Below are 27,716 nucleotides of genomic sequence, written 5' to 3' on the forward strand. Positions count from 1 at the left end.
GGTGATCCAGGGGGTCCCCACCCATCACTCCCCGCTCACCATTACACACCAGCACCGCCGGGCTCTTTGCACCCCGCAGCCCCGGGGTGGGCAACTGGGGCCATGGGTGCACCGAGCTCTGCGCAGCCTCAGCTCCAGCTCCGCGTCGGCACACGGGCGGCTCCGGCACAGCCACGTGAGCCGGGTCACGGCACGGGCGCCCACTGACACCCCCCCCCCACCCCAGCCCGCTGCGCCCCAAGGCAGCAGGTGCCAGGGGAGCGCTGGCACCCCGGCCCCGACCGCAGGGTCGGGCTCGCTCGGGCTTTTTTCCCTTCCCTCCCCGCCGCATTCCCAAACGCATCCAATTTTAGCAGCTTTGCAAAAACAAACCCTCAAGTTTCCCGGGCTGGAGCGGCGAGCGGCAGCGCGCGGCCGGCTCACCGGGGAGGGCTCCTTCCCGCTTCCCTCTTGACACCGATCCAGCGGCGGCAGAGCCGACGGCCTCGCGTGCCAGGAGCCGATTGCTGCTGTCTGCCGGCGCGAGGGGGAAAGGCCTCATATATAGACCCGCGGTGCCGCCGCGCTCGCAGTCGCCGGCCGAGCCGCCGCCGGACGGGCAGCCATGGGGGGGTTGGCTTTGGCCCTCCTGGCTCTCACCGTCCTGCACGGTGCCGGAGCACCAGGTAAGGCCGGGGTTGCCGCCTAACCAAGGTGTGGGGACCCATCTGTGCCATCGACCGGTGGCATCCGTGCCCTCCTGGGGACCGGTAACGGCGATGCGGGGCAGGATGGGGATGGGGCTGAGCGCTCGCCAGATGTGTGCCAGGGCCAGATGTGTGCCAGGGTCAGCGGTGCACCAGGGTCATGGTCCCTCTGGCATCTGCCGGTGGGCAGATGCATTGGCCGGGCTCCAGGACCGTGTCACCGGTGGGACGGGGCTGTGCCCCCCGCCACATGCCCACTGGCCCTGCCCAATGGCCGAGCACCTGCGGGAAGCCCCGGCTGGCTCGGCCACCCTGGCTCCTCGGTGGGGGCTTTTTGCCCCCCAGCCCCGCGGGGGTCCCTGTGAGGTGCTGAGGGCTGAGCTGGGAATGTCCCGAGTCTGGGGACAAAACGCATCCAGTGGCAGGATGGGGGCTGCAGCGGGTCCCCGCTGTCCCCCAGGTCCCGTCTATCTGGGTGGGGGGACGGGGGTGGCAGAGCCGAGACCCCCGTGCCATGGGATTGCTGCTGCTGGTGGGATGGTGCCCGCTGCATGCCGGGAGGGCTGGGGGGGGCATTACATGCCCCTGGGGTCCTCACAGTGATCCAGGCTGCACGGGGGAGGGGTCTCGGGTGTTTGGTCACATCCTGCCCGGTGCCCATGGGTGACAGACACCAGGGTCCAGGTTCCTCTCCAGGGACCTGCTCCCCGCATCCGTCCCCCCCTGCATGGCTGGACCCACGCAAGGGGCAGGGCCACCCTTGAGAACCCCGGCCCCCCCGGGGGTGACTCCCGTGGGATGTGGCTGGGGGACACCCTCCACCCAGTCCGGCCGCTGCCATGGTGGCATCTCCACTTGCCAGCGCGGTCGCCCGCCCCACGGTTGTGGTTTTACAGCCCAATTTCCTGCCGCCCCCCGGTTTGGCTGCTGGGGCTCGGCGTGACGCCGGGCTCGTGGCGGGTGCGTGGGCTCCCCGGCTCGTCTCCCCGTTCCCCGCCACCCCCGGGGCCGAGCTCGCCCTGGGCAGCAGCTGGCAGCTCGCAGGCAGCATTTCGCCAACATGCAGCCCGTGGACGCGGCGTGGGCCCCGGCGTGGCCGCACTCGCCACGCGGCACCAGCCTCGGCCGCCCCTCGGTCCGTCCCTGGGTGGTGACACCAGCCCGGCCCCCTGGAGCCGGTAAATCTGGTAAATCCTGCCCTGCGCCCCTCGCCTGGCTGATGATGTGGGGCTGGGGCGGGCTCAGGGCAGGGGCTCCCCATCCCCGCCGGGACATGGCACGTCCTGGCACTGGCTGTGCTTCGCTTGGGTGCCCGCAGCTCGGCAAGGGACCGGCTGGGTGCTGTTGGGTGCTGCAGGGAGGGGGTCCCGGGGCCGGGGGCTCTCACCCTCTGCATCCCCCAGAGCCCCTGGAGAACGACTCGGAGCCTGGCAAGAGCGGGGGTGCGGGGAAGCCCTGGAAAGCAGCCCCCAGCCTGGCAGAGCTCGACCTGGACACAGCAGGTACGGCTGTCCCCACGCCCCCGCCGGACACCGTCCCACTGGGGACCCCCCATGGGCCACCACTCCTCCCGTCAGCCCAGGGGGTGCCATCTCCCCCCGCTGCCCTGTCCCCAAAGGACCCTCGCAGCGGGCACGCAGTGCCCACCCCGCCGCGCTCCCCGAGGTCCCCACGCCACGTCCCCCAGCTCCTCCCCACGCGTCCTCTGTCTGAGCAGCCCTCGGTGCCCCCAACCCCGCTGACACCCCGGGGTGCTTTAGGGACGGGGTGGGGGGCTCAGGGCTGGCTCTGTCCCAGGCGGGGGGGCCGAGTGGACGTCCTGGTTCAACATCGACCACCCCGGGGGGGACGGCGACTACGAGAGCCTGGACGCCATTCGCTTCTACTACGGCGAGCGCGTCTGCCGGCGGCCGGTGGCCATCCAGGCGCGGACCACCGGGTGGGAGCTGCCGGCAGCGGTGGGCGAGGTGGTGCATGCCAGCCCCAAGAAGGGCTTTCGCTGCGTCAACAAGGAGCAGCCGCCGGGCAAGACCTGCTCCAACTACCACGTCCGCTTCCTCTGCCCGCTGGGTGAGTGAGACCCCTGCCCCGGACCCCGCTGGCACTTTGGTGGGGGGGGTCCATCCCCATAGCTGAGCTCACTCCTTGCTTGTCCCCCCCCACACCCGCTATATCCCACTGGGTGCTGCCAAGCGCTCCCCCTCCCTCCATCTATCACCCCGCGGGTGCCGGCGTTGGGCATCATCCCAACGCAGGATGGGCGCAGGTGGTGGGTCCCCAGTTAACACCTCTGTGCCCCCCCCCCTCCCCGGCCAGAGTACATCTACTGGTCACACTGGTCCTCCTGGAGCCCCTGCTCACGCAGCGCCTGCAGCAGCGGCGGCACCCAGACCCGCACCCGCCGCTGCGTCAACGCCCGGCGGGCGGCCGCGCTCAAGGAGCTCAAGTGCAAGGGCAAAGCCGTGGAGCGCCGGCCGTGCCGCGCCAGCCCCTGCCCAGGTACGGACCCCCGCACCCCACCGGCACCCACCTGCCCCCCAGCCACCTCTCACCATCTGGCTCTGGCCACCTCCAGCTCCTCTCCTGGTCCCCGCCGCCAGCGGCACGAGGGGTCCCGCAGGCTGCTGGCGCGCGGCGGTTGCCCTCATGCCAACGCGGCAACTCCTGGGGCGAAGCCGCTGCCGCCTACACTTCGTCAGCTTAATTGCAATAACAGGGGCTCCGCTGGTAAAAATAGCTTGGCAGGGGCACGCGGCAGCCGAGCCGGGGCTGGCCGGGGCACGGGTGGATGGATGGAGCCTCCCAGGGTGAGGGGACCCCCTGGTGTCCCCAGGGCTGGGGGCTCAGAGGGGGGAGTGTGATGCCTGATGCCCACCCGGTGTGTGCCCTGCAGAGTCGGCGTGGGCAGAGTGGGGCACCTGGGGTCCCTGTTCCCGCAGCTGCGGCGGTGCGGGCACACGCGTCCGGCGCCGGAGCTGTAAGATGACCAAGAAGGCGCCGTGTGCCGGCCGCCCCACCGAGGTGCAGAAATGTGCCACCTCGCCCTGCCCAGGTACCTGCCCTTGGGGACGCGGGGACCCCCTCCGCGGTGCCCCCCCACACCCGCGCGGTCCGGCTGCTGGCGGTGCGGGGGCTGAGCACCGTGCCACCCCGCAGCCTGCCCTGAGCGCACGCTGCAGGGCACCGTCGTCTCCGCCACCGGCGCGGCGCTGCCAGATGCCCATGTCTACCTGGAGGGCCGCCCGCCGGTGCTGCTGGCCCGTAGTGACGCCCGCGGGCGCTTCACCGCAACGGGGCTGTGCGAGGGCACCGCCACCAACGTCAGCGCCCACCGCGAGGGCTTCGCCACGGGACTGGCACCCGTCGTCTCCAACGGCTCCGGTGTGGCAGTGGCAACTGTGGTGCTGCAGAGGCTGGGTGAGCAGCTGGGCACGGGGCGGGGGGTCGAGCCGTGCACCCCTCCAGGGTGACGGGGAGAGATCCGGGGGGGCGGCCACGGCTGGTTGCACCCTCTGCCACCTTCCTCCCTGGCAGAGAAGCCCTTCATGGTGCTGCACCCCAAGGCCAAGGTGCGGGTGGCCGGGCAGGACGTGACCTTCTGCTGCAAAGCCTCGGGCACCCCCGTCCCCAAGAAATATTACTGGTGAGAGGGGTCCGGGTGGCGGAAAACTGGCACTGGGGTGGTGGGGAAAGGCCACGTCCCCACTGACCCCGTCCCCATCCCGGCAGGTACCACAACGGGACGCTGCTGGAGCGGACGGTGCACCGGTACGGCAGCCACCTGGTGCTGCAGGGGCTGGTGCCGGCGCAGGCTGGCACCTACCACTGCAAAGCCAGCTCTGAGGCGGGTGCCATCAGATCGGCGCCGGCACAGCTCACCGTGCTGGGTGAGAACGGGACGGGCTTCGTCAGCCACCGCGCCGTGCTGGGATGGGGCGCACGATGGGGACAGTCACCCTAACCCCGCCGTCCCCCCCAGCCCAGGGCCAGCAGAGCTGCAAGCCGGAGCCGGAGCCGAGCTTGGTGGAGCTGCCCGGCGAGTGCCAGCTGGACACCGCCGGCTCCCGCTACTACAACGTGGGTCGCTGCCCGCCCGTCCCGTGTGCCGGCGGCCCGGCCGAGCGCTCGGGCTGCAGGGCGGACGCGGGGCGCTGCTGCGGGGTGCGGAGGATGGAGATGCGGGAGATCCCCTGCGCCGGCTCCCCGCTGCCCGTCAAGGTGGTGGCCGAGTGCGGCTGCGGACCCTGTGCCCAGCCCCGCGTGCTGGTGCAGGGCCGGGTGACGGCGGCCGACACCGGTGAGCCCCTGCGCTTCGGGCAGATCTTCCTCGGGGGGAGGAAGGTCGGCTTCACCGGCTACAAGGGCTCCTTCACCATCGAGGTGCCGCCGGACACGCAGCGCTTGGTGGCACGCTTCGTCGACCGGCAGCAGAGGTTCGTGGATGCCATCAAGGTCCTGCCCTTCAACCGCCGCGGCGGTGCCGTCTACCAGGAGGTCAAGATGCTGCGGAAGAAGGAGCCGGTGGATCTGGACAGCAGCCGGAGCAACGCCATCCCGTTGGGGGAGGCGAGTGGCCGGGAGCCCGTTGGGGAGCTCGTCTTTCCCGCTGGCACCTTCCTCCGTCCCTCCGGGGAGGTCTTCACGGGCACCGTCAAAGCCAGCGTCACCTTCCTGGACCCCAGGGACGTGGCGACGGCCGGCGCCGCCTCCAGTGACCTCAGCTTCGCCAACGCCGAGGGCGAGATCGTCCCTCTGCGGACCTACGGCATGTTCGCCGTGGATTTTCAGGAAGGGGAGACCGGCGCGGCACTGCAGACGGGGCCGGTGGAGGTGCGGATGGACGCGGGGCAGGTCTGGATGCCGGAGCACCTGCGGAAGATGAAGTTGTGGTCCTTGAACCCCGAGACCGGCTTGTGGGAGGAGGAGGGGGTCCTCCGGCCGGCTGCGGGGAGCCGGGGCAAGAGGGAGGAGAGGACCTTCCTGGTGGGGAACCTGGAGATCCGGGAGCGGCGGCTCTTCAACCTGGACGTGCCGGAGGACCGCCGGTGCTTCGTCAAGGTCAGGGCTTACAGCAATGAGAAGTTCAACTCCTACGAACAGCTGGAAGGGGTGGTCATCAGCCTGGTCAACCTGGAGCCCCAGCCTGGCTACCCCGCCAACCCCCGGGCATGGGGTCGCTTCGACAGCGTGGTGACGGGTCCCAACGGCGCCTGCCTGCCCGCCTTCTGCGACGGCCAGCGCCCTGACGCCTACTCGGCGCACGTCACCGCCATGCTGGGCGGGGAGGAGCTGGAAGCCGTGGCCTCCAGCCCCACTCTAAACCCCAACACCATTGGGGTGTCCCAGCCCTACCTGGGCAAGCTGGGCTACCGTCGGTCGGACCATGATGACCCCAACTTGAAGAAGACAGCCTTCCAAATCAACGTGGCCAAGCCTGACCCCAATAATGTTGATGAGACCAACGGTCCCATCTACCCCTACCGTGGCCTCGAGGAGTGCGAGGAGGCGCCGGTCAGCGCCAACCACCTCCGCTTCTACCGCGTGGAGGTGGACAAGTACGAGTACAACGTGGTGCCCTTCACAGAGAGCGACCTGACCTCCTGGACTGGTGACTACCTCTCGTGGTGGCCCAACCCTCAGGAGTTCAGGGCTTGTTTCATCAAGGTGCAGATCGAGGGGCCGCAGGAGTATATGGTGAGGTCCCGCAACGTGGGGGGCAGCCACCCCCGCACCCGGGGGCAGCTCTACGGGCTGCGGGACACCCGCAGCGTGCGGGACACGTCGCTGGAGAACACCTCGGGCGCCTGCGTGGAGTTCAAGTGCAGCGGGATGCTCTTCGACCAGAGCCTGGTGGATCGCACCCTGGTCTCCATCATCCCCCAGGGAAGCTGCCGCCGCACGGCCGTCAACGGGCTCCTCCGGGAGTACCTGAGCCGTCACCCGCCGGTGGCGGAGAACAACCACACGGCCGCCTTCACCATGCTGGCACCGGTCGACCCGTTGGGTCACAACTACGGCATCTACACGGTGACGGACCAGAACCCGCGGTTGGCCAAGGAGATCGCCATCGGCCGCTGCTTCGACGGCACCTCCGACGGCTTCTCGCGGGAGATGAAGGCGGACGCCGGCACGGCCGTCACCTTCACCTGCCAGGAGCGGCCGGCCGGGCAGGAGAGCTTCTTCCAGCGCCTGCTGACGGCCCCGGCCGAGGCGCTGGCCGAGATCCGGCAGGAGATGGGGGCCAGCGAGATGCGCCGGGCCCCCCCCGAGGTGATGGACTTCGCCTCCGGCGCCCGAGCCCTGGGCCCCGCGGCCGCTCGCCAGACCCCCGGCAGCCGGCAGAGGATGGACGGGATGCGGGGGCAGCCGTGAGCGCTGCGGCCCCCCCCCGCCGTGCCCCCCATCCCTGGCTCAGCTCTGCCCTCCCTTCTCGCCGTCGCTTGTACCCGCACTCATTTATAACGACCGAGGTGGGGGGGGGGCACACGCGGAGCGGGACCCTCAGGGGGCAGCGGGGCAGCGGGCTGCGGGGAGGGGGGGACAGCGGGCACCCCTCGCCAGCCCCTCACCCGGCGCTGCCCCCACCCTTGCCCCCAGCCCCGTGCGGGGCAGCTCTTGGTGCTCAGCCCCGGGGACCGCGGCGCTGGCGGTGCCAGCAGCGGGGCCACGGCCCCCCGGGTTCAAATAAAACAGAATAAAAGAGGGGGTGGAAGCAAATAGGGGAAGGGGCTGCGATGGGAGGGGGGCCCCTGCCCAGTGTTCTCCCCATGCCCAGCGGCTGGGGTCCCATGCCAGGGTTGGCGCTGACCGAGGGTGCCAGGACCCCCCGCTGCGCCCCTGCACCCCCCCAGGGAAACAGGGGGGTTCTTTTGGGGAGAACCCCCAAGGCCGGGGACCAGGGGCTCCCCCTGCGCCCGCCGCCCTGGCACAACGCGGTGTCAGCTCCTGGGGGGCTCAGCTGAGCCTGGGCGGGCCCGATCCTGCCCCCCACCCACCTGGCTGGTTTGCCCTCGGGGAGCGTTTTGCCCCAGTTACCTTTTTTCCCAGGAGAGATTAAAAAAAAACCAAACAAAAAAGGCATTTCTGAAGACCCCTCCCCACCACGGGGATCCCCCCCCCCCCCCCACCTCCTGGGCGATGGCCGGATGTGGCCCCGCGGCACCGCGGGCGCGTGCGGATTTGTACATTATTTATTAACGAAATATACGGTTGTGTCTCCACCCGCCTGGCTGCCGGGCTTCTCCGGGGGTGCCCAGACCCGGGTGGGGGGACGCAGGGATGTGGGTGTTGTGTGTCCCCCCCCCCCCATTCCATCGCCTCCCGTCCCACACGGTAGCACCGTCCCGGCAGCTCCTGTTTGCATTGGGCCCGGTTCAGGCGCTGGCGGCGGCACGGGGGGAGCCGTGCCAGCTCCCCGCGGCTGGGGGACGTGGCAGCCTAAGGGGGGGGCCCCATCCAGCCCATTCCCCGCCGACACGGCGATGTGCCCAGCGCAAGGAGTTGGGCACCCACTGGGTGACCCCAGCCAGGGCAAAGGGTGGGGGTCTGTCCGTCCAGCTGGCATCCCGCCGTCCCCTCCGGTTCATGGCACTGGGTGGGTTTCGCGGGCATCCCCTGCCCTGTGCCCCCTCCCACCCATCCCAGCGGATGCCGTAATGGAACAGGCTGTGTTTACGGGGCCAAACCCCCACCCTGGCCCCCGGGACGTTTCCCTTTTACACCGCGGTTTGGCGGAGACGCGGCATTTTTTCCCCCTTATACTGGATGCGGCCGCTCGTGAGATCAAAGGGGACACGAGGTACTGGGCGGGGGGGGGGGCGAACGGAGTGGGGGGACGGCACGGGGGGAGCGTTGGCCAAACCAGCAGCCAAATCCCAGCCCCTCTCCCCATCCTGCCTGGATGGATGCCCACCACGGCTGGATGCTGGCACGTCGGGTGGGCGACGCCGCGGCACTGGAAATGCTGTGACCTCATGGCGGGGGTCCTACCCCCCCATTTTCTCCCAGTTGTGTCCTGTTCTGTCTCACTGGATCACAGCATGGCACCAGCTGGGATCTCTGGCATCATGCCATGGGGTGCTCCGGGCACTGGGGGCTGGGGAGAGGCGAGGGGGTGGCCGGGGGCTCCCCCCTGCTGCCAGGGGCACATGGGCAGGGATGTGCCGGGCTTGCGGCGGGTCCGTGCTGGGGGTCCAGCCCAGCCTCCCGGTCCTGAGGGCTGGAAAACTGCCCAGGGTGAGGGGCTGGGCTGGGGGCTCCAGCCAAATCCTCCTGCTGCTCTCCCCACCCCAGGGCGTGCGACCCTCCACGCAGGAGCTGAACCCCCAGACCCCATCCTGGGGGTCCCGCACCCTCTGGCCCCGGGGACAAGGAGCCCCTCGGTCCCCACCCTGGCCCCGGGTGCCCTCGGTGCTGGTTGAGGCCGGCCAGACCCGCACCCCACCCGTGTGCTGCGGAGCATCATCGGGTACCAAAATAACCCCCCGGCCCCTCCTGGCTGCAGGTGATGCCAAACCTCCCGCCCAGTGCCGGCTGGTTCCGGGGCTGCGCGCCCACAGTTCCAGCTGGGACACTTTCATCTCTAATTCTCATCATCGTTAGCACCAACCACTGGCACGCGGCTCTGCGCGACCCATGGTGGCTCCGCAGTGGGGTACCAGGGGGGTGGGGACCCCCGTGGGGACTCCCCATGGGACCCGCAGGCTGTGGGATGGAGAACCCAGAGGGGTTTTCTGCAACGTGACGATGTTGGCAGCAAAACTGCCCTTTTTTGGCTTTCTCAGCCTCTTGGCACAAGTGACGCTCCCAGCTCAGCTCTGCCACAGGCAGGTGGGAGGCTGGGGGGGTGGGGAAGGATACCCGGGATCCCCCTCTCGGATTTGGGCAAATGATGGGGTGATGTGGGTCCCCCCGACCAGCAATTAGGGATTGCCAGAGCCCAGCCGCGATGAGCAGGATGCTGTGCTGGCACATGGGCACATCCCTCGGTGCTGCCAGGGCCCCTGCTTGACCCCCCACCCAACAGCATCCCCACATTGGTGTCCATCCCCCCCAAACCCCTCCTGGCCCCATGGTGGGGAAGGACTATGGGAAGGGGGTACCGCCGCGCTGCGCCCCGCGAGCACGTCCCGGTGCTGGCCGGGAACAAAAGCTGCTCTGAGCAGCAGCCGGGAGCTGGAAAGGGCCTCGGGAAGCTGCTCGCTCGCTCCCTTTCTTCTTCTTTTTTTTTTTTTTGTATTTTTAAATAATGGAAAATATAATGACAGTGCCTGAATTAAAATAATAAAAGAAACTGGCCGAAAAGACGGCTCAAAATAGGAGGGAAGCTCACGCGCACGGCTGAAAGGGAACAGGCGCTGGCAGGGGATGAAAGGGGAGAGCAGAGGTGCTGCCCACCCCCACCCCGGGACCCTCCTCTCAGCCCCCCCGAGGTGCTGGGGGGGTTCTGCGCTGCCCAACCACCTCCCCATGGCTGAGCTGCCCCCGCGTCTGGCCCCGGCCCCTGGCAGCCCAAAAATGTGCCCCCGTGCCCCCTCCTCGCTGCCTGCGCTCCTTCGCGCACATCCGGTGGTGCTGCGTCAGGGGCCACATCCTGCCCAGGGCACCCGCACTGGGGAGAGGCGGCGGCTCCCCCCTGCCCTGCCCTGCAGCATCCCTGGGGACCCCAAACCACAGCATCCCTGGGGATCCCAAACCAAAGCATCCCTGGGGACCCCGAACTGGAACATCTCCAGGGATCCCAAACCACAGCATCCCTGGGGACCCCAAAACGGATCATCCCTGGGGACCCCAAAACAGAGCATCCCTGGGGATTCCAAACTGGAGCATTCCTGGGGACCCCAAACTGGAGCATTCCTGGGGACCCCAAACTGGAGCATCCCTGGGGATTCCAAACTGAACCATCCCCATGGATCCCAAACTGGACCATCGCCAGAGATTCCAAACTGGAGCATCCCTGGGGACCTCAAACTGGAGCATCTCCAGGCATCTGGAGCATCCCTGGGCATCCGGCCACAGTGGGATGCGGGAGGTGCCAGGTCCCTGTCTCTGCCGCGATGGCAGGACCAGGCGGGATCCAGCTGCTGAATTCCAGCCATCTGGCCAAGAGACGTCGCTCCGCTCCGGGCGCTCCCTCCGGACAACCTGCCGGAGCAGGAAAACAACCGCTCCTCAAACACGGACAAGCCGGAGGTAAGAGACCCCCAACCCCTCCCGGAACGGGGGCTATCGCCGTGTGTTCCCTGGGAAAGAGGCCGTTGGAAGGCGGAATTTGGGGGGAAAACAGCGGGAAGAGGGCGAGGGGCTGCCCGGAGCACCCCCGCTCGCCTGCCCAAGCGGGGCTGAGCCAGGATGCCGCACGCCGGCCGAGCCCCATCGCGCCGGGCGGCTCCGGGGCAGCGCTGCCCGGTGCACATTCCTCTCCCAGTTGCTTTTTCGATATATTTTGGAAGAGTCGCAGCTCAATATGTCGCTGTTCAAAGTGAGCTGGTTCTGGAAAAAACATCCATTCCCGTTTTTTTTTTCAAGCTATTTTTGAAACCTTTGGCCTTCGTTCCTCTTCGGGCTCCATAAATAATAATAACAACACGTTTCAAGCCTTCACGCTGACAGCTCGCCGAACCTGCCAGAGCCTTTTCATTCTCCAGATGTCGAGAATCTGACTCAAAAAAACTGCAAGTTTGGTAAATATTTTGTGTGTTTTCAATTTCGCAGCCTGAAGCGGCAGAACAGAACGGCTAAAAGCGGAACAGCTATTTCGGGAGGGGTGGGGGGGGAGGAAAGGTGAGGCCGTGGCCGCGGCTCCACGTGCCCGGATGTGGCAGGAGCATCCCCGGAGCTGGGCTGCCTGTGCCAGGGCTCTGTGCCAGGGGGGTCTCAGCTCCCCAGCATGGTCACGCTGGCAGGGACGGTGGCACCAGCCTGGCCTGCTCCCGGCAGGCACCGCCTTGGCCAAACTTGGATTTATTTGGGTGACCAGCTCTGGTGTGAGGTGCGGTGACATCCCCAGTCCCACATCCCACATTCTGCATCTCACATCCCATATCCCATCTCCCAGGTCCCATCTCCCTTATCCTGCATCTCACATTCCACATCCCATATTCCATATCCCATATTCTCACATCCTGTGTCCCGTATCTCACATCCAGTATCTTGAATCCCTCCTGTATTCCCATATCTTGCATCCCATATTCCACATCTCATATTCCACATCCCATATTCGACATCCTGCACCCCACATCCTATATTCTGCAGCCCCTATCCCATATCCCATGTTGCCATATCTTGGATGTCATATCCCATATCTGGCATCCCATATCTGGCATCGCTTATCTCACATCCCACATCTCACATCCCACATCCCATATCCCATATCCTATGTTCTGCAGCCCATATTCCAGGTAGCCCCTGTCCCAGGCACCCTACACCCCAGTTACTTTCTACCCCAAGTACCCCAATACCCCTAATTCTCCATACCCCAGGTATCCAACACCCTGAGTACCCCATGCCCCTGATTTGACATACCCCTGGTACCCCAACACCGTGAGTACCCCATGCCCCCTGATTTGACATACCCCTGGTACCCCAATACCCCATAACCCCCATATTCTCCATACCTCAGGCCCCCCGTGCTCTGGGTACCCCATGCCCCATTTATGCCCCCTCCATCCCTGTTCCCCCTTGCCCTGGGGATGCTCTGCCCTGTCCCCCCCCTACCGTGGGCACTGGCCCCACCAGCAGCTCCATGGGCTGCACATGCACCCGCAGCTGCCCCATCTCCCCCCATATTCCTGGGACACGGGGCAGGAATCACCCCCTGCCTTGTGGTGGGGTCCCCCATGTTCTCTGCCCGAGCCCTGCCGATACCAGCCCTGGTGCACGCAGGGGCACAGCACCAGCGTTGCGAAAGACTCCGGCATGCCAGGGGCCATCGGACTCCCCCGGGTGCTGCACGCTCTGGAACCACATGATTTCCTGGAAAAAGCCCCTCTCTTCGGAAAACGAAACAGTTCAGATTTTTGAAAGGGGTCCACGGGCACTCCACAGGTGATTTTTAAACCAATTTCCAATAAAACCTTGTGAAAATCCAGCATTTCGTTGCTCCAGCACCTCTTGGGGACCCGGAGTCCCGACTCTGCTGCACGGTGAGGACAGGGGGGTGCTGCAGAGACCCCCTCGGGCAAACGGCAGCCTCAGCACCCCGGGCACCCGCCGGACCCCGACTGCTTCCCTGTGTGTCCCGCAGCCATGACCCCCGGGTGGGCACAGGGGCAGCGCATCCTCCCACCTCCAGCACAAAAAAAGTCTATTCTGGGCCGTGACCAGCAAGAAACCGCAGCCCGAAGTGGCGTTTGGGGAGAAAAAAGCAAAATCCACACATGGCAATTACGGCAGCCCAGAGAGCGACCTGCCCAGGGGATGTTGGCACATCCCGGGCAGCCGCCGCCGGAGCGGGCAAGCAGCCCTGTGTCCCACTCGGGCATGGACCCCGCCGTGCCCAAGGCCACCCTGAAGGTGCTGGCACTGTGCGCGGCGCTGCTGGTGCTGGTGGCGGCGGTGACGGTGGCGGTGGCGGTGATGGTGTGGCGCTCGGAGGCGGTAGGGAAGCTACGGGGCTGCCGGGAACGGGCGGCCAACGAGAGCCGGGAGCTGGGGAACCGCGTGGCCGAGCTGGAGCGGGAGCGCGGGCGGCTGCAGCGGGCAGCGGCGGCGGGCGCGCGGGCGGAGGATGCTCTGCAGCGGGAGCTCGCCCAGGCCCGCGGTGATGGTGAGAAGCTCAACGCCAGCCTGGTGTCCTGCCGGGAGCGGGTGGTAGGTGCTGGTGGGGATGGGGACCGGGCGGGGGGTCCTTGGCCATGTGCGGGGTGCGGGGTGCCGCGGTGGTGAGGGGGGTTTTGGGGGAGCTCGATAGCCACGACCGAGGTGCTGCTGCGTCCGCAGTGAGATTTTGACCAGGCTGGCAGGAAGTCCTGGCACCGACGGGAATGAAGCTGCAGATGGGCAAATCCTGGAGAGCAAAGGCTGGCTGGGAAGATGAGCCAGGACGGAGGAGACGCAGCCCTGGGATGGGGACGGCAGCACCCCGGGGGTGCACGGGGCCACCCTCCTGCACGGGACATCCCAAAAGGGGAGCCCCGGCTGCTCCCGGTGTCTCGGCACAACCCCGGTCCCACCATCCCCCTCCCCAGGTGCCCGTGCCCGGCCAGGGGCAGCTATTCTTAGCCGTGCCCGAGTTGCTCCGCACACGTATAATTACCCCGTCCCAAAGCCGCAGCGGGGGCCGGAGCCGGTGCAGCGCTGCCATCCCTCTCCTCCCAGGTATTTTTAGCTGCGGCTCCGGTTGGGAAAGGGCCTGGCCCCAGCGCCGCGGCCACAGCCCGGAGGAAGAGCCGGGTCCTGCCGCCCCTCCAAGTTCATCCGGCCGAACAATGGCCTGAAGAGGCTGGAAAAGTGCTCTGGCTTCCCGGGGCTGGCGCCGGGAGCGGGGCTGGGCTGTGCAGCCGCTCGGGGACCCGGCTCAGGGGAGCCCCGTCCCCTCCCAGGCACCGGTGATGCCACCCATGGGGTGCTTGGGTGGCCCGGGGCTCCCGTGACATCCCGGGGCACCAGCATCCTCAGGGAGATCAGGCTGAGCCATCCCTCCAGGGAAGAGGGGTATTCCTCGAATCCACATCTTTACCCGCTTTGGGAAAAGTGATGAGGGGGACCTAAGGCCACCAGGAGCGTGGGGATGGCTCGGGGACGCGGAGGGCTGCGGCAGCGGACGGAGAGCCAGGGGGGCACCGTCCACTCGTCCCCACGCCGCCGTGTCCCCTCTCCCAGGCCGGGCTGGAGGCCAACGCGACGGTGCTGCGGGACGCGGCGCTGGCCCTGCGGCGCCAGCGGGCTGAGCTGGCCCGCGGCAAGGAGGCACTGCAAGGTGAGGGCTGGACATCCCGTCCCTCTGTCCGTCCCCCAGGAGCAGCGGCGTGGGGTGCAGGTCCCCCCCGCCACCCCGGGCATGGACCCCGTCCGGGGGTCCCCCAGATACACACCGTTTGGGGGCAATGCCCGGCAGGGTGGGCTCAAGTTTGGGGTGTTGGGGTTTTGGGGTCTGGGGTGCTGGGGCTTGAGGTGTCAGGGTTTGGGGTGTTGAGGTCTGTAGTGTTGGGGTTTGGGGTGCTGGGGTTGGGGGCGTTGGGGTTTGGGGTGCCAGGGATTGGGGTGCCAGAGTTTTGGAGTATAAGGGTTCGGGATGTCAAGGTTTGGGGTGCTGGGGTCTGAGGTGCTGGGGTTTGGGGTGTTGGGGTTTGAGGCATTGGGACCTGGGGTGTTACGGTCTGGGGTGTCAGGGTTTTGGGTGTCGGGGTGTCAGGGTTTGGGGTGTTGGGGTTTGAGGCATTGGGATCTGGGGTGTCATGGTCTGGGGTGTCAGGATTTGGGGTGTCAGGGTGACACCGCTGTCCCCTCCGTCCCGCAGAGGAGCTGGCGCGGGGTGAGGAGCAGGCGCGGGGGCTGCGGCAGCGGCTGGAGGAGGCTGCGGAGCTGCGGCGAGTGCTGCAGGCGCGCGGGGAGCAGTGCCAGGCCCGGCAGAGAGAGCTCGAGGCCACCCTGTACGGTCCTTGTCCTCCACCAGGGGCTGGGCACCCCAGAGCATCCACCCCCCCAAACCACCCCAACCCCACCCCAGCCCCTCCACCACCCTGCCCCGTCCTTCCCTCCCCATGGGGACCCTCCGGCCCCCCACCCTGGGGATAGGGACCCCCCTCACGCGACTCCACTCTCCTGCAGACGGGACTACGCGGCCGAGGTCGATGCGTTGCGGCGGCGGACAAGGGATCGAGCAACCGGGCGCAGGTGCCCCCCGTCCCGGTACTTTCCGTGGGTGCTCTCTGCCCGCGTGGCTGGGGGAGCAGGGACAACCTGGGGAGGGGGCTTCACCGCTGGGGACAGCCTGGGGAGGGGGCATCATTGCTGCAGCCAGCCTGGCTGCTCACGGCCACGCTTCCTGGCATGTGCCAGTGCCACCGGTGTCCCCAGGGAGCAGGACATGGGGGAGGCTGTGTGGGGACTCACTCCCTGCTCTCTCTTTTTTTTGCAGGAAGGGCTGAAGCCCCGGACTCCCTGGGGGCAGGGGGGTCCCTCCCCACCCCACTGAGCTGATAGAGGGTCTAAGATGTGCTTAATCTCCCTTAACCACTTTTAAGCCAGCTCAGCTCAAGCCATATATCTGTAAGTTGCACAACCCTCGTGTAAAATAAGCAGGAACCAAGAAGGAGAACAAGGACAGTCCTGATGACTTTGCAGAGAATCATCATGACTTTGCTAATTTTCAAGGAGGTGAAACAAGGTCATCACAAGGAAGACATGCAGCCTTCATCCCCGAGACCCCTACTCACGACCACCAGAAGGCACTGTGCACGCGCAACTGGGAAAAGTTAAAGGTGGAGATTATGGAAATGGCTTCTCAGAGCTTATTGTAATAAAACTATCTATTCGGGGAAAACTTATGCTTATATAACATTTTTCTGTATAAATACGAGAATGCCACCCTGGTGGGCACGCACGTTTTGTGGTGGAGCGATCCCCCGTGCGTCCAGCGCTGAATAAACACACCGATTCTGTAATTTCGATGATAGAGTGTTATTCCACACGTCAGAACCCATCATTCCCAGTCCCACAGCACCCCTCAGCACTGGGACCCAGCACCGGCTCAGCCCTGGCCGGGTCTCACCGGAGCCGCAGCATCCAGATGAGTGATGCTGGTGGTCACCATGTGTCCTGATCCCACTGCATGTCCTGATCCCACCGTGTGTCCTGATCCCACCGTGTGTCCTGATCCCACTGCATGCCCTGATCCCACCGTGTGTCCTGATCCCACCATGCGTCCTGATCCCACTGCATGCCCTGATCCCACCATGTGTCCTGATCCTGCCGCTTGTTGTGATGATGCCACGTGTCCCGATCCCACCGCGTGTCCCGATGCCAGATGGCAGAACATACTGGTTGGCTGTCCAGCTTTTGGGCAGAGTTTCAGCCCGACCTCAGGATGGTTTCCCCACCGAGGGCTCGGAGTTGCTCCTTAACCAGCTCCGGGCTTTACCACCACGCTCCCGGTGCTCCAGAAACTGGGAAGCCTGGGCAGGCGTTTGGACAATAAAGGCTGCTCTGCTCACCGGGCCATCTCCCAGTGCCACCAGCCCAGCTGTCCCCCCAGCCCTGCCCAGGCATCGCACGCACCCCAGGACTTTAACTGGGCTCTGCCACCGCCGAGGGAGGGACAAGGATCAGCAGCTGCCGCTGTTTTGCCGTCGCTTCCCAGCATCTTTGATCCACTTTGAAGAAGGTTGCCAGGAAAGTTGCCGATTTTCCTGCTGCCACTGCCCCAGTATCCTGTGCAGGGGGCAGACATCCGGTCTGTGCTCCCAGGGGGGATCGCCTCCCCGTGCCCCCCACTACGCCCCACTCGCGGGGCCGAGGAAGGTGCCAGGAGGTGGTTTTCCAGGTGAAAATGCCTCTGCGGGGCGGTCCCCAGTTGTGTCGGAGCTCCCCAGGCTACGGACCCCGTTCTAGGGGGGACACATACCCCAGAACCCCAAACCTGGTGGTCCCAGAGTGGAGACCCCCACCCTGCAGCAGCTCGGGACAGGGAGGGGAACGGGGCAGAGGCATCGCCACAGCCCGACGTCAACACAGCACCAGCTCTTGGCACGGGATGGATTAATTATCACCGGGAGGGTATTTGGGAACCGGGACAGAGGTGGGGGCTGCAGTGCCGGGGGAGCTGGGCAGCCCATCGGGATCCCCAGGGACCCCAGGAGGCTGCGGGGAGCCCTTTGGGGTGGGCTGCCAGGGGGAGCACCCGCCCGGCGAAGCCAGCGGTGTGGGGGGGTCCGGGGGTCCGGCAGAGCCCCGGCAGCGTCCCCGCGGCGGGGCCGGGGGTGACTCACGGTTATTTGCAGCTCAGGAAGGAAACGGCAGTAGCTGAGAATGGATTCGGGACCGACACCATCCCGGCCATCGCAGACACTTCCCCCTCCCCGGGGACCCCGGCACAGCCAGAAGGCAGGAAACAGCGAGTGGCTCAGGGTCAGCGCCCAGCACAGCCCCACACCTTGCCCCCCCCACTCCAAACAACCCCCCCAGCGCGGGCTGGGCATCCTGCAGAGCTGGAGGGGGGGTCCCGGGCACAGGCAGCCCCACCACCCCAGCCCAGGGCTCCCATGGTATGGGCTCAAGCCCACCCTCACCCGCAGGGCCCAGGGGACCTCAGACCTGGAGGAGGATGGGGGGGGGAGACAGCTGCAGACCCCCAGCTCTCTCCATGCGTGCCAGGCTGGGCTGAGCCGCCGTGGCAGCGGTGCTGGCAGGGGTGGCCATCCCTGCAAGAGCCACGGCCACCCACACTCCATGTGCTTGGCCAGTGCTTCCCCAGCAGACAGGGGACCCGGTGGTCCCGCAGGTGGGCACAGAGAGATGTGGGTTTGCCCCTTGCCCCCCTCCACCAGCTGCTCTCTGCCCAGCACAGATGTCCCTGGCGGGGGACAGGGACCAGGAGCGGCCCCCAGGCCCCGCGGCGGGACAGCAGCTCTGCAGGGTGACAGCACCTGCAGATGCCACAGGCACAGGTTCCCACCGGTGGCATCATGCCACAGCCCCACATCACCCACCCCAGCCCACCGCCCCCCTACCTGCAAGCCAGGGCCTGGCTGCATCCTTCCCTCACCCGCGGGCTGCCCACGAGGTGCTGGAGGGCAGATGTGGAGCATCGGTCCCCACGTGCCACCGATCCGGTGAGCAGCGGGGTCCGGCGGTGACTTGCGTGCCACCGTCCCAACCAGAGGGATGTAGCACCAGGACCAACGTAGAGTGCCCAGCACGGGCGGTGGGATCCTCCTCTGTCACCCCATCAGTGAGCGCCAGCTCCTGGGGACTCATTCCCTGGGCATCCCTGGTGCCCACTGTGCCGGTGGCTATTTCGGGGTGAGAACCGGTCCCGGGGGAAGCATCGAGCCACGGCACAGGGGTGGGGGGAATGGGTTCCCAGGCTTCACCCCGGTTCATTAGCAACCAGGAACAATAGTCATCCCGTAAAACAGAAGCTGCATCGTGATAAGCCGGCGGGTCCGAAGCATCCGGAGCGGCAGGAAGGAGCCCAGCAGAAGGAAATATTAAATGGAGCAATATAAACACGGCGACGGGAGCAAGCTCCGCCCCGGCGCGGTGCCCGTTGAAAGGCGCTGGCGCGGCGCGGGGCGCGCAGAGCGGCGGCGGCGGCGATGGAGAAGAGCAGCTACGCCATGGCCAAGTTCGGTCTGGAGGCCAAGGAGGCGATGCCCAAGCGGGACTGTGGGTTTTACGTGAAGTACATCTTCCTCTTCACCTCCCTCATCCAGTTCCTCATCATCCTGGGGCTGGTGCTCTTCATGGTGTACGGCAACGCGCAGGCGGGCACCGACACGCACCTCCGGCTGCTGGAGGAGCAGCTGCAGGACCGTTACACCAAGATCATCACCCTCAGCGGGAGGAACGTCAACCTGACCCGCACCCTCAACGCCACCCTCAAGGAGAAGCAAGGGCTCCAGGTCTTCGCCCAGAAGGTGCAACGGGACCTGGATAAGTGTAACAGCACCCAGGGCCTCAACCCCACCTCCAAGGTGAGACGCCCCCCACCCATCCCCAGGGAGGAAAGGCAAAGCCCTCCTGGGCTACAGGGGGTAGCGACCCACCCATGGGTGCTGCACAGAGCTGGGACGTTGCTTCAGCGCTGCAAGCTTCAGCAGGGTGGGCAAGAGGGTGCGAGGGGGCAGAGCCTGCTGGTGATGCCCATGTGTCTTCCCCAGCTGAGGGGGTTCCCATCTTGCAGTCCTCCTCCTCCTCCTCTCCAGCCTCCTGCCCTCACCATCACCCGAGGGGAGCGAGGTGATGGTAACGGGGTGGGGTTGTCCTTACAGGACGCTCTGACCCCCCCTCCTCCTCTTCCTCCTCCCACCTCAGCTGCAGGAGATGATGAAGATCATCTTCTACCAGAAGACGAAGCTGGATGAGTGCCACATGACCATCAGCCTCATCAACGCCAGCTGCAGCGGTAAGGGACCACCCCTCCACCCCACCCTGGGCACCCCCCTCCCAGCCCCCCTGGGGACCCCCAGCCCCCCTCAGGGACCCACCACAGCCTGCGCAGGGAGGTCTACCTCCTCCTGGGGCCAGGCCAGGGGGTCATCCCGAGATGTGAGGTGGGAGCTGGGTGGGGGGACACACACCCTAACGCCGCGTCCGCCCCCTCGCCGCGCAGCCGACAAGGCGCAGCTGCGGAACCAGCTGGACCAGACCGCCCAGGGCAAGAAGGAGGTGGAGGAGAACGGGCGCCGAGCGGGTGCCGCGCTGACCAAAGCCACCCAAGAGCAGGAGCAGTGCCAGCAGGACCTGCTCAACACCAGGACCCTCTGCGAGTCCACCAGAACCAACCTGGAGCAGCTGAAGCACCAGTGCAGCACCCTGAGGTCCACCGTCGGCTACTCCTTCCAGCGCATCAAGGAGATGCTCGGCCTGTACGGCTGCAGCGGCGTCACCGAGCAGCTCGGCCGGCTGACGCAGCAGACGGAGGACCTTTTCCTCTGGCAGCAGGAACGGGAGACCAAGTACGTGGGGAAAAGCGTCTGCGAGATGGACGTGCGCCAGTGCCACGTCAACTGCTCCGGGGAGAAGCAGAAGCTGGAGAAGCGGCTGCAGGAGGTGGAGAAGCAGGTCAAGGGCGGCCAGGAGGAGAAGAAGAAGCTGCTGGTGGACAAGGAGCAGCTGGGCAAGGAGCTGGCGGAGAAGAGCAAAGCGGCCGCACAGGCCGAGTACTTCAAGGAGCAGCTCAACATCTGCCTGGGCGCCAAGGTGAGGGGGCTGCCGGGGCGGGCGGATGGGCCCTGGTGCCCTCCGCGGCCGTGCCAGGAGCACACGGGGCCGGGCACCTGCACCTTTCCTCTGCACGTGCAACTTTGCATCTGCACCTTTCTTTTCCACATGCACTTCTGCAAATGCATGCGTTTTCTTCTCCATGTGCACTTCTGCATGTACATCTTTCTTTTGCACGTGCCATTTTGCTCGTGCATCTTTCTTTTGCACATGCCGTTTTGCTCGTGCATCCTTATTTTGCACACGCACTTCTGCCAACGCACCTTCTCACACGCGTTTCCCTTCCCATACGCGCTTTGGCACACGCATCTTTCCTTCGCACGCACGCTTCCGTACAGCCGCAGGTGCACCCTGAGCAGGGACAAGCCACTGTAGCACCCCCTTCGCCCAGAGGTGCTGCACTCAGGGTGGGGGGCAGCGGTGCCAGCATCACCCACCACCGCCCGCTCTCCGCAGCTGGACGCATTCTTGGACATCACGGGCTCGCGGTTGCCAGGGGGCAGCGGGCGGCCGGGCCCCTTCGCCGGTGTGGGCTCCTACACCGATGCTCTGAGGAACCAGGGCATCTTCGGGAACATGGGTGAGTCGGGGGGGGGGGACTGGTTGTGGGGGTCACCGTCTCCCCGTGGGGTGCACCCAGCCCGGCTCAGGTCCCACTGCTCCATCCCGCCAGGCAAAATCAACGCGGAGGAGATCCAGCGGTCGGTGCAGAAGATCGTGGAGCAGTACACGTCCACCCTGACCAACCCCAGGTGAGGGGGGGCTGGCACAGGACCCCACCAGGCTGGCAGGGGTGGGGGGGTAAAAGGGGCGTGGGCCTGATCCTGCCCTCTCCGCAGCGGCTAACAGCCGAGTGGCGCACGGAAAGCAGCGGTGAGGGGCTGGAGGATAAGCCCAGGAGGTGCTTCCCACGGCACGGATGGCAAACCCTGACCAGGAGCCAGCGACTGGCACCGCCACCATCCTCCTCGCAGCGTGGTGGGGGTCAGGGCCACCCTCCCCTGTCCCCCTCCCCTCCCGCACCCCCTGGCGATGTACCCGTACACTTGGAGACGGGGCGGTTGGCAGCCGTAAATACAGCCGGCCCCGAGCACCGACACAACTCGCCGCACGTGTGCCCGGATGCCTATTTGGGGGGGGGTGCCAAGGCCACGGCTGGGACAGGGAGCGCGAACATCCCGTCCCAGCTTCACGTGCCCCTTTGCGGGGGTGGCAATCGCCCCCCACCAGGAAACCCAGCGCCGGTGGCACGGGGCGACCCGCGGCCCTCGGCATTCCCGGCAGGAAGGGTGCGAGGCCGAGCCAGCAGGAAGCCCTCGGCCACCGAACCGCGGCAGCCCCATCCTGTCACCGAGGGCCCACCGGGGCGGGGGGCCGGGACGCGGCGGCGGGCGAAGGTCGCGTCGAGCGCGGTGATGAATTGCCGGCTGCCGCGCGCTGATTTACGGCCGCGCTTCCCGCTCCTTCCTGTTGAAAGAGCCTTTCCGGGCTGCCCGCACGCCAGCACCGCGCCGGCGGCACGAAACATTCCCACTGTGGCCTCAGCCCCAGGCAGCGCCCCCAGGTCCCATTTGGGTCCCCCCAGGTCCCATTGGGGTCCCCCAAAGCCCGTTCGGGTCCCTCGAGCCGCTGCCACACGCTCCCACCAGCTGCCGCTGCCAGAGGACATCGCCGCGTCCCCCCCGTCCCTGCGCAGCCCCTGGAAGAGGATGGTGCCAGGGTGGGATGGCAGGGATGGAGGGGCTCCCCTGCGGCCCATGGCCCCGGCTGCCCATGCCACCCCCGTGCAGCCCGGCCGGGGGGGACCGGAGGGACCTGTTCGCTGCCAGAGGATTTCCTGGAGCTTCACTATAAATAATCTCGGAGCTCCAGGAGCTTCTGGAGCCTCAAGCCCCAGCTGGGGGGTGGGAGTGGGGGGGTCCCCAGGGAAGCCCCACTTTTGGGGGTGCAGAGCCCAAAGCTGCCAGGTGGATGCAAGAGGTGGGGGGATCCCACAGCTCCCCGGGCTGGGGCTGTGCCCTGGGGGGACCCCAAGACCCCCACGCTGTGTCCCTGGGGCTGGGGGTGCACTTGGGGTGCCAGGATGGACCCCGCTGGGATGCCCAGCCCTGTGCCCCCCTGTGCCATGGTGTCAGGGTAGGAGGGGATGCCCCAGGGGGAAGCCTGGGGTGGCTTTTTCCTTCCAGCTGCTCCAGCTCCGTGTTTGTCCTCCCGGACAGGAAATGGGGCCTCTCCCAGTGGCTTTTTCCATGTCTGGGGCTTGGGGCACACTCCCACCGGCCTGGAAAACACTGCAGCCCGGCACTGGGATGCCGGACCAGGGAGGGGGAAGGACGCCAGAGCCACCAAAGGCACCACGGTTTAATACCGGCACGGAGCCAGGAGCTCCCGTGCCCACGGTCCTTGATGCCGGTGGCACAGCGGCCAGGGGACTCCCCCACCGTGCCCCTCACTTGCCGACGCAGAAGTCCCTGAAGATGATGTCAAGGACGTCCTCGGTGCTCACGTGGCCGGTGATCCGGCCCAGGTGCCGCCGTGCCAACCGCAGCCGCTCGGCCGCCAGCCCCAGGTCCCGCTGGCGCTCCCGGCCGTACTGCGCCAGCGCCGCCGCGCAGTCACCCAGGTGGAGGCTGTGCCGGCTCTGCGTCAGGCTGGGCGAGCCTGCCAGGGGGTCTCCACACCTGGGGGGAGGGAAAAATACAGCCTGAGCAGCCCCCCTGAGCCGGGACGGGGTCCCCTGCCGTGCCCGCCGCACTCACAGCCGTGCCAGCTGCTGTGCCAGCAGCTCCAGGAGGTGGTCGAGCCCCTCGCCCGTCTTGCAGGAGAGGAGGGTGGCAGGGGGCAGGGGGTCTCCCCGGGCGCAGGCATCACACAGGGGCCTCCCACCCCCTGCAGCAGGTCGGCCTTGTTGAGGACCAGGATGCAGGGGGTGGCGGCGGGGGGTAGCAGGGACCGCAGGGCAGCCCCCAGCCCGGCCGGCTCAGTGGGCACCGCTGCAGCATCCAGCACGGCCAGCACCAGGTCCGCCTGCTGTAGCCTGGGGAGGGGGACAGCAGAGTAGGGCAGGGGGCCACATCCTGCCAGTCCCTGCAGTGGGGGGTACCCCCAGCCTGGACCCCCCGGCCTCACCGGTCCCGCGCACGGCTGACCCCCTCCTGCTCGACGGGGTCGGTGGCATCGCGGAGCCCGGCCGTGTCGCTCAGCACCAGCGGGTAACCGCCGACGTTCAGGGCCACCTCCACCACGTCCCGCGTCGTCCCCGCCACCGGCGACACGATGGCTGCCGGACGCTGGCCTGGGGGTGGGGGGGACACGACACAGAGTCGATGCTGGGGCCCCCCCTGCCCTCGCCGTGTCCCCAGGGAGGGGGAACCCGGCCCAGGCTGGGAGCAGCCCCCCTGTGCCATGCTCACACAGCAGGTTGAGCAGGCTGCTCTTGCCCACGTTGGGGGGGCCGGCGATGACAGCATGGACCCCCCCGCGCAGCAGCTCCCCGCGGCGCCCGTCCTGCAGGTGGGCACCGATCTCCTGCTCCAGCGCCCGTACGGTGGCATCCACTGTGGGGAGAGAGCAGGGGTCATGCCAAGGTGGGGGGGGGCAGCAGGGACTGAGTGTCCCAGCCCCACCGCTGCCCTGCCAGCCTCACCTTGGCACAACACCTCTTCCTCCACGTTGTCATCCTCGCTGAAGTCGATATAGGCTTCAAGGTGGGCGAGAGCCTTGGGGTTGGGGGGGTGTCAGCGGGGACAGCCTGGCCCCATGTCCCCAGGGCACCAGTGGAGGAAGCCAGGCAGCTGGATCCGAGCCCGCGCCCCGACACCCTTACCTGGGTGAGGGTCTCGCTCCAGCGCTGGTAGAGCCGGCCCAGCTCGCCCTCCATCTGCCGCAGCGCCTGCCGCCGCTGCGCCTCCGTCTCGGCCCGGATCAGGTCGCCCAACCCCTCGGCTGCCGTCAGGTCCAGCTTCCCGCGGCGGAAGGCTCGGCGCGTGAACTCCCCGGGCTCGGCGGGACGCAGCCCCGGCAAGCGCCCTGCCAGCCCCGGGGTGAGACTCCCTCCCTGAAGTGGGGGCACCCTCCGGCAGCACCCCAGGGGGTAGGACCCGAGGGGATGGGGGGAGCCTCACCCAGCGCCCGCAGCACCCCGCTCACCACCGCCGGCCCGCCGTGCACGTGCAGCTCGGCGCAGTCCTCTCCGGTGAAACTCTGGGGACCTGCGGAGCCGGGACACAGCGTGGATGGGCATCGGAGGAGCCCAGCACTGCAAGGTCGCCCCCAGCCAGATCCGGCACACCCCATCCCTTCCCTTCCCATGGCAGCATCCATGCTTCGACCCCCCAGGGGCTTTTGGGGGGGTCAGGAGAGACCCCCCACCAGCAGCTGTGCTGCAGCTATATAGGATCGGTGCAAAGGGGCCAGCATTGAGCTGGGACCATCTGTGCTTGGCCAGATTCACAGTGCCAGGGAAGCCAAGAGGGGGTGAGCCCTGTCTGTGCCAGGCACCAAGACCCCTATTGGGCACCGAGACCCCCACCGGCCACCAAGACCCAATGCCAACCTCACCTGGGAACCAGACGACGAGGCCGCGGTCCAGGGGCTCGGCGGTGGTGGGGTCACGGATGCGCCGCAGGGCCAGGACGCGGGGCGGGGGCAGCTCCGGGTGCCCGGTGAGGGTCTGCAGGGCCCCGCGGCTGCCCGGCCCGCTGGTGCGGATAACGGCCACCCCGCACCGCCCATGTCCCGAGGAGACGGCGAAGATGGTGTCCCCCCACGCCGCGGAGCACAGGTGCTGAGCCCCTCTGTGCCAGGGCAGGCAGCCCGGAGAGGGGATGCAGGGTGAGGGGACCCCTACCCACACCCCCAGGTGGGGCAGAGAGGGTGCAGGGATGCACAACCCTCCACTCGCCCCCCGGACCCCTCCCCACACACCCCACAGCTGCAACTGGGCTCCCACTGGGCTCTGGGGTGCAGAGCCCTCCCTACGCCCCCCTAAGATGCGGGAGTGGACCCCTTCCTTCTGCAGCCCCCCACCGCAGGTTGCACCCCCTCCTCGTGCACCCCCGGGGCAGGCAGACAGGCAGGGTGCAGGTCTGCACCCCTTTACCCTGCAGACCCCCCACCCCGAACGCGCAGCCCCCTCCGTGCACACCCACCCCCCGTGCGCACCCCTCTGCTTTGGGGCGCATCCCCGACCCCCCCCAAAAGGCACCGGGGTGCACCCCCCCTTTGCCTGTGCACCCCTCTATGAGGCTGCACCCCCTCTCCACGTGCCCCCCACCTCCAGGCGCTCCCCCTCCCCACGCACCCCCTCACCAGACTCCCCCCCCCCCGCCCCCCGGGACCCCCCTCACCTCCGCCCCGCCGCGCTCAGCGCCCTCCGCAGCGCCATGAGCCCCCGCCGCGCTCCCGCCGCGGCTTCAGCGCCGGCGCCTCGCCCCGCCCACCCGAGCGTGCCGATTGGCCAGCGCGGAAGGGAGGGGCGGGCTTCTTTGCGACGCTTCATTTTGATTGGCCGGCGGCGCAGCAATGACGCCGCGACGCTTGAGGCTGTGGCGGTCGATCGCTTCCGCCCGGCGCGGCGCGTCCCCCTCCCCCCGGAGGCACCGCGCGCCCCCCGGGTGCTGCCCCCGCCAGGGGGAGAGGGTGGGGGGTGCAGCGACCCCCCCCCGGGGATCCCCCAGCGGTTGCGGGGCCGCCTTGCGGGAGCGGGACACGCGCGACCCCCGGCTTCACCCTAAAATATCCCAGCGTCGTTAATTCGCTGAGCTGAGGGGGTCCCCGTGCCCGGAGGGGGGGGGGGGCAGCACCTTGTCCCCCCCGTGGCAGAGCCCACCCCTGCCCCGTCCTTGTCCTGCCGTCCCCTCTGCACCCACCGGTGTCCCCGTCCCTCGGGGGCGGGGGTCCCCAAGCCCCCACTCTGGCACAGGCTGTCCGGCAGCGCTTGGGCTTTTTGGGGACCCCCGCTCACCCTGGGGGGGTCTCTGCGCTGGGCACCCCTGCGCCCGACACAACTGAGCCCCAGCTCTGCACCCAGCCAAGCTGGAGCTGCTCTTCCCCCGAGGACCCCTCCCCACGTCCCGGGGTCTCACCGCCGCAGCGGGGGCCGGGGCTGACCCCCGGGCTGTGGGGTGGGGGCTCCCGCAAGCCGCCCCCGCCCTGTCCCCATCCCCTCCCCTCCTGCTCAGGGCCAAGGGCTCGGGGGGGGGCCAAGCCAGCTGGTGCACAGGGGATGGGGTGTGGGCAACCGGGCAGATGGGGTCCCCCCTTGCTCTGGGGGTCCCCCCTCACGGTTCCCAAATTTTCGGCTCGGTTTGCAGCGGTTTTGGGGCGGCTGCGGGCGGCTGCGGTGGCGCGGGGGGGGACAGGGGGGACGGCCATGCAGACAAAGGCGCTGGAGCAGGGAGGAGCGAGCCACGGCCGGGATGCAGGCAGGGATGCAGGCAGGGATGCAGGCCAGGATCCTGGCGGGGATGCAGGCAGGGATGTTAGCAGGGGTGCAGGCAGGGGTGCAGGCAGGGGTGCAGGATGCTGGAGACCCATCAATGTCGCCTCCTCTGCTAAATCCCTGCAGACACCCCCAGCCCTCCCGACCCCCCCGTGCTCGTGGGACAAGGAGCCCAAGGAGGAGCCGCGGCAGAGAGCGTCAGCTCTGGGGCTGGAGGGGTCTCCCCAAGGGACTTCGAGGTCCTGGGGTGCACGGGCCCCATGCACACGGCCCTGCACACCCCGAGTGACCAGGCCAGCCTGGACCCCCTCCCCACCGCCGAGTGCAGAAGCTTTCTCTTGTGCCCCCCTCCCCTTGCCCCCCAGTTCTGAGTGGCTCAGACTTCTCCTCCTCGCCAGGCAGCTGGACTCCCCCTGCGGGGGTCCCAGCCAGGGGTCGAGGCTCTGCCGGACCCCCTGGGCAGGGGCGGGGGGGCAACCCGTGCCCAGCCAAGACGGGGACAGTGGCCAGGCCTGGCCTGGGAGACGCGCCAGCCTGTCTCCCCCCCTCCAGCTGCCGTAACACAGATGCCAGAGGAGGGGACGGCTCCTTGTGGCACCGCTCAGCAGCGCTGGCACCCGGCCCCTGCCCCAAAATAGCCGCGGGAGTGCGCGGAGCTGGGCGGGGGGGCGAGCGGGACCCGCCACAGGGGTGCCCCCACCCCA

General features: G+C 67.6%; 4 protein-coding genes across 4 annotated transcripts; 3 read left to right on the forward strand and 1 right to left on the reverse strand.

Annotated features, from left to right (window-relative positions):
• The first annotated feature begins 604 nt into the window (after window positions 1–604).
• Window positions 605–7,058, forward strand: CILP2 (cartilage intermediate layer protein 2). The gene is made up of 9 exons (XM_086627530.1): window positions 605–665; window positions 2,090–2,188; window positions 2,484–2,756; window positions 3,003–3,185; window positions 3,580–3,738; window positions 3,843–4,103; window positions 4,221–4,329; window positions 4,416–4,573; window positions 4,666–7,058. Exons 1-9 carry the CDS (start codon window positions 605–607, stop codon window positions 7,056–7,058), a joined length of 3,696 nt encoding a protein of 1,231 aa, XP_086483656.1.
• Window positions 7,059–13,166: 6,108 nt separating this feature from the next.
• CCDC194 (coiled-coil domain containing 194) lies at window positions 13,167–18,857 on the forward strand. The gene is made up of 5 exons (XM_086627856.1): window positions 13,167–13,496; window positions 14,508–14,604; window positions 15,145–15,277; window positions 15,456–15,536; window positions 18,764–18,857. Exons 1-5 carry the CDS (start codon window positions 13,167–13,169, stop codon window positions 18,837–18,839), a joined length of 717 nt encoding a protein of 238 aa, XP_086483982.1. The 3' UTR covers window positions 18,840–18,857.
• A 74-nt stretch (window positions 18,858–18,931) lies between these two features.
• Window positions 18,932–21,675, forward strand: PLVAP (plasmalemma vesicle associated protein). The gene is made up of 6 exons (XM_086627810.1): window positions 18,932–19,321; window positions 19,662–19,752; window positions 19,960–20,549; window positions 21,027–21,150; window positions 21,244–21,322; window positions 21,410–21,675. The coding sequence occupies exons 1-6, from the start codon at window positions 18,944–18,946 to the stop codon at window positions 21,414–21,416; spliced, it is 1,269 nt and encodes a 422-aa protein (XP_086483936.1). The 5' UTR covers window positions 18,932–18,943; the 3' UTR covers window positions 21,417–21,675.
• A 1,255-nt stretch (window positions 21,676–22,930) lies between these two features.
• On the reverse strand, window positions 22,931–25,956 carry GTPBP3 (GTP binding protein 3, mitochondrial). Its single transcript, XM_086627531.1, is given in 10 exon segments — window positions 22,931–23,251; window positions 23,330–23,414; window positions 23,417–23,607; window positions 23,700–23,865; window positions 23,984–24,127; window positions 24,217–24,289; window positions 24,397–24,599; window positions 24,695–24,781; window positions 25,131–25,366; window positions 25,919–25,956. Coding segments are annotated over 10 exon segments (1,455 nt in total). The 3' UTR covers window positions 22,931–23,019.
• Between the last annotated feature and the right edge of the window lie 1,760 nt (window positions 25,957–27,716).

The sequence above is a fragment of the Tauraco erythrolophus genome, chromosome 28, assembly GCF_009769465.1.
Source record: "Tauraco erythrolophus isolate bTauEry1 chromosome 28, bTauEry1.pri, whole genome shotgun sequence".
Classification (NCBI taxonomy): domain Eukaryota; kingdom Metazoa; phylum Chordata; class Aves; order Musophagiformes; family Musophagidae; genus Tauraco; species Tauraco erythrolophus.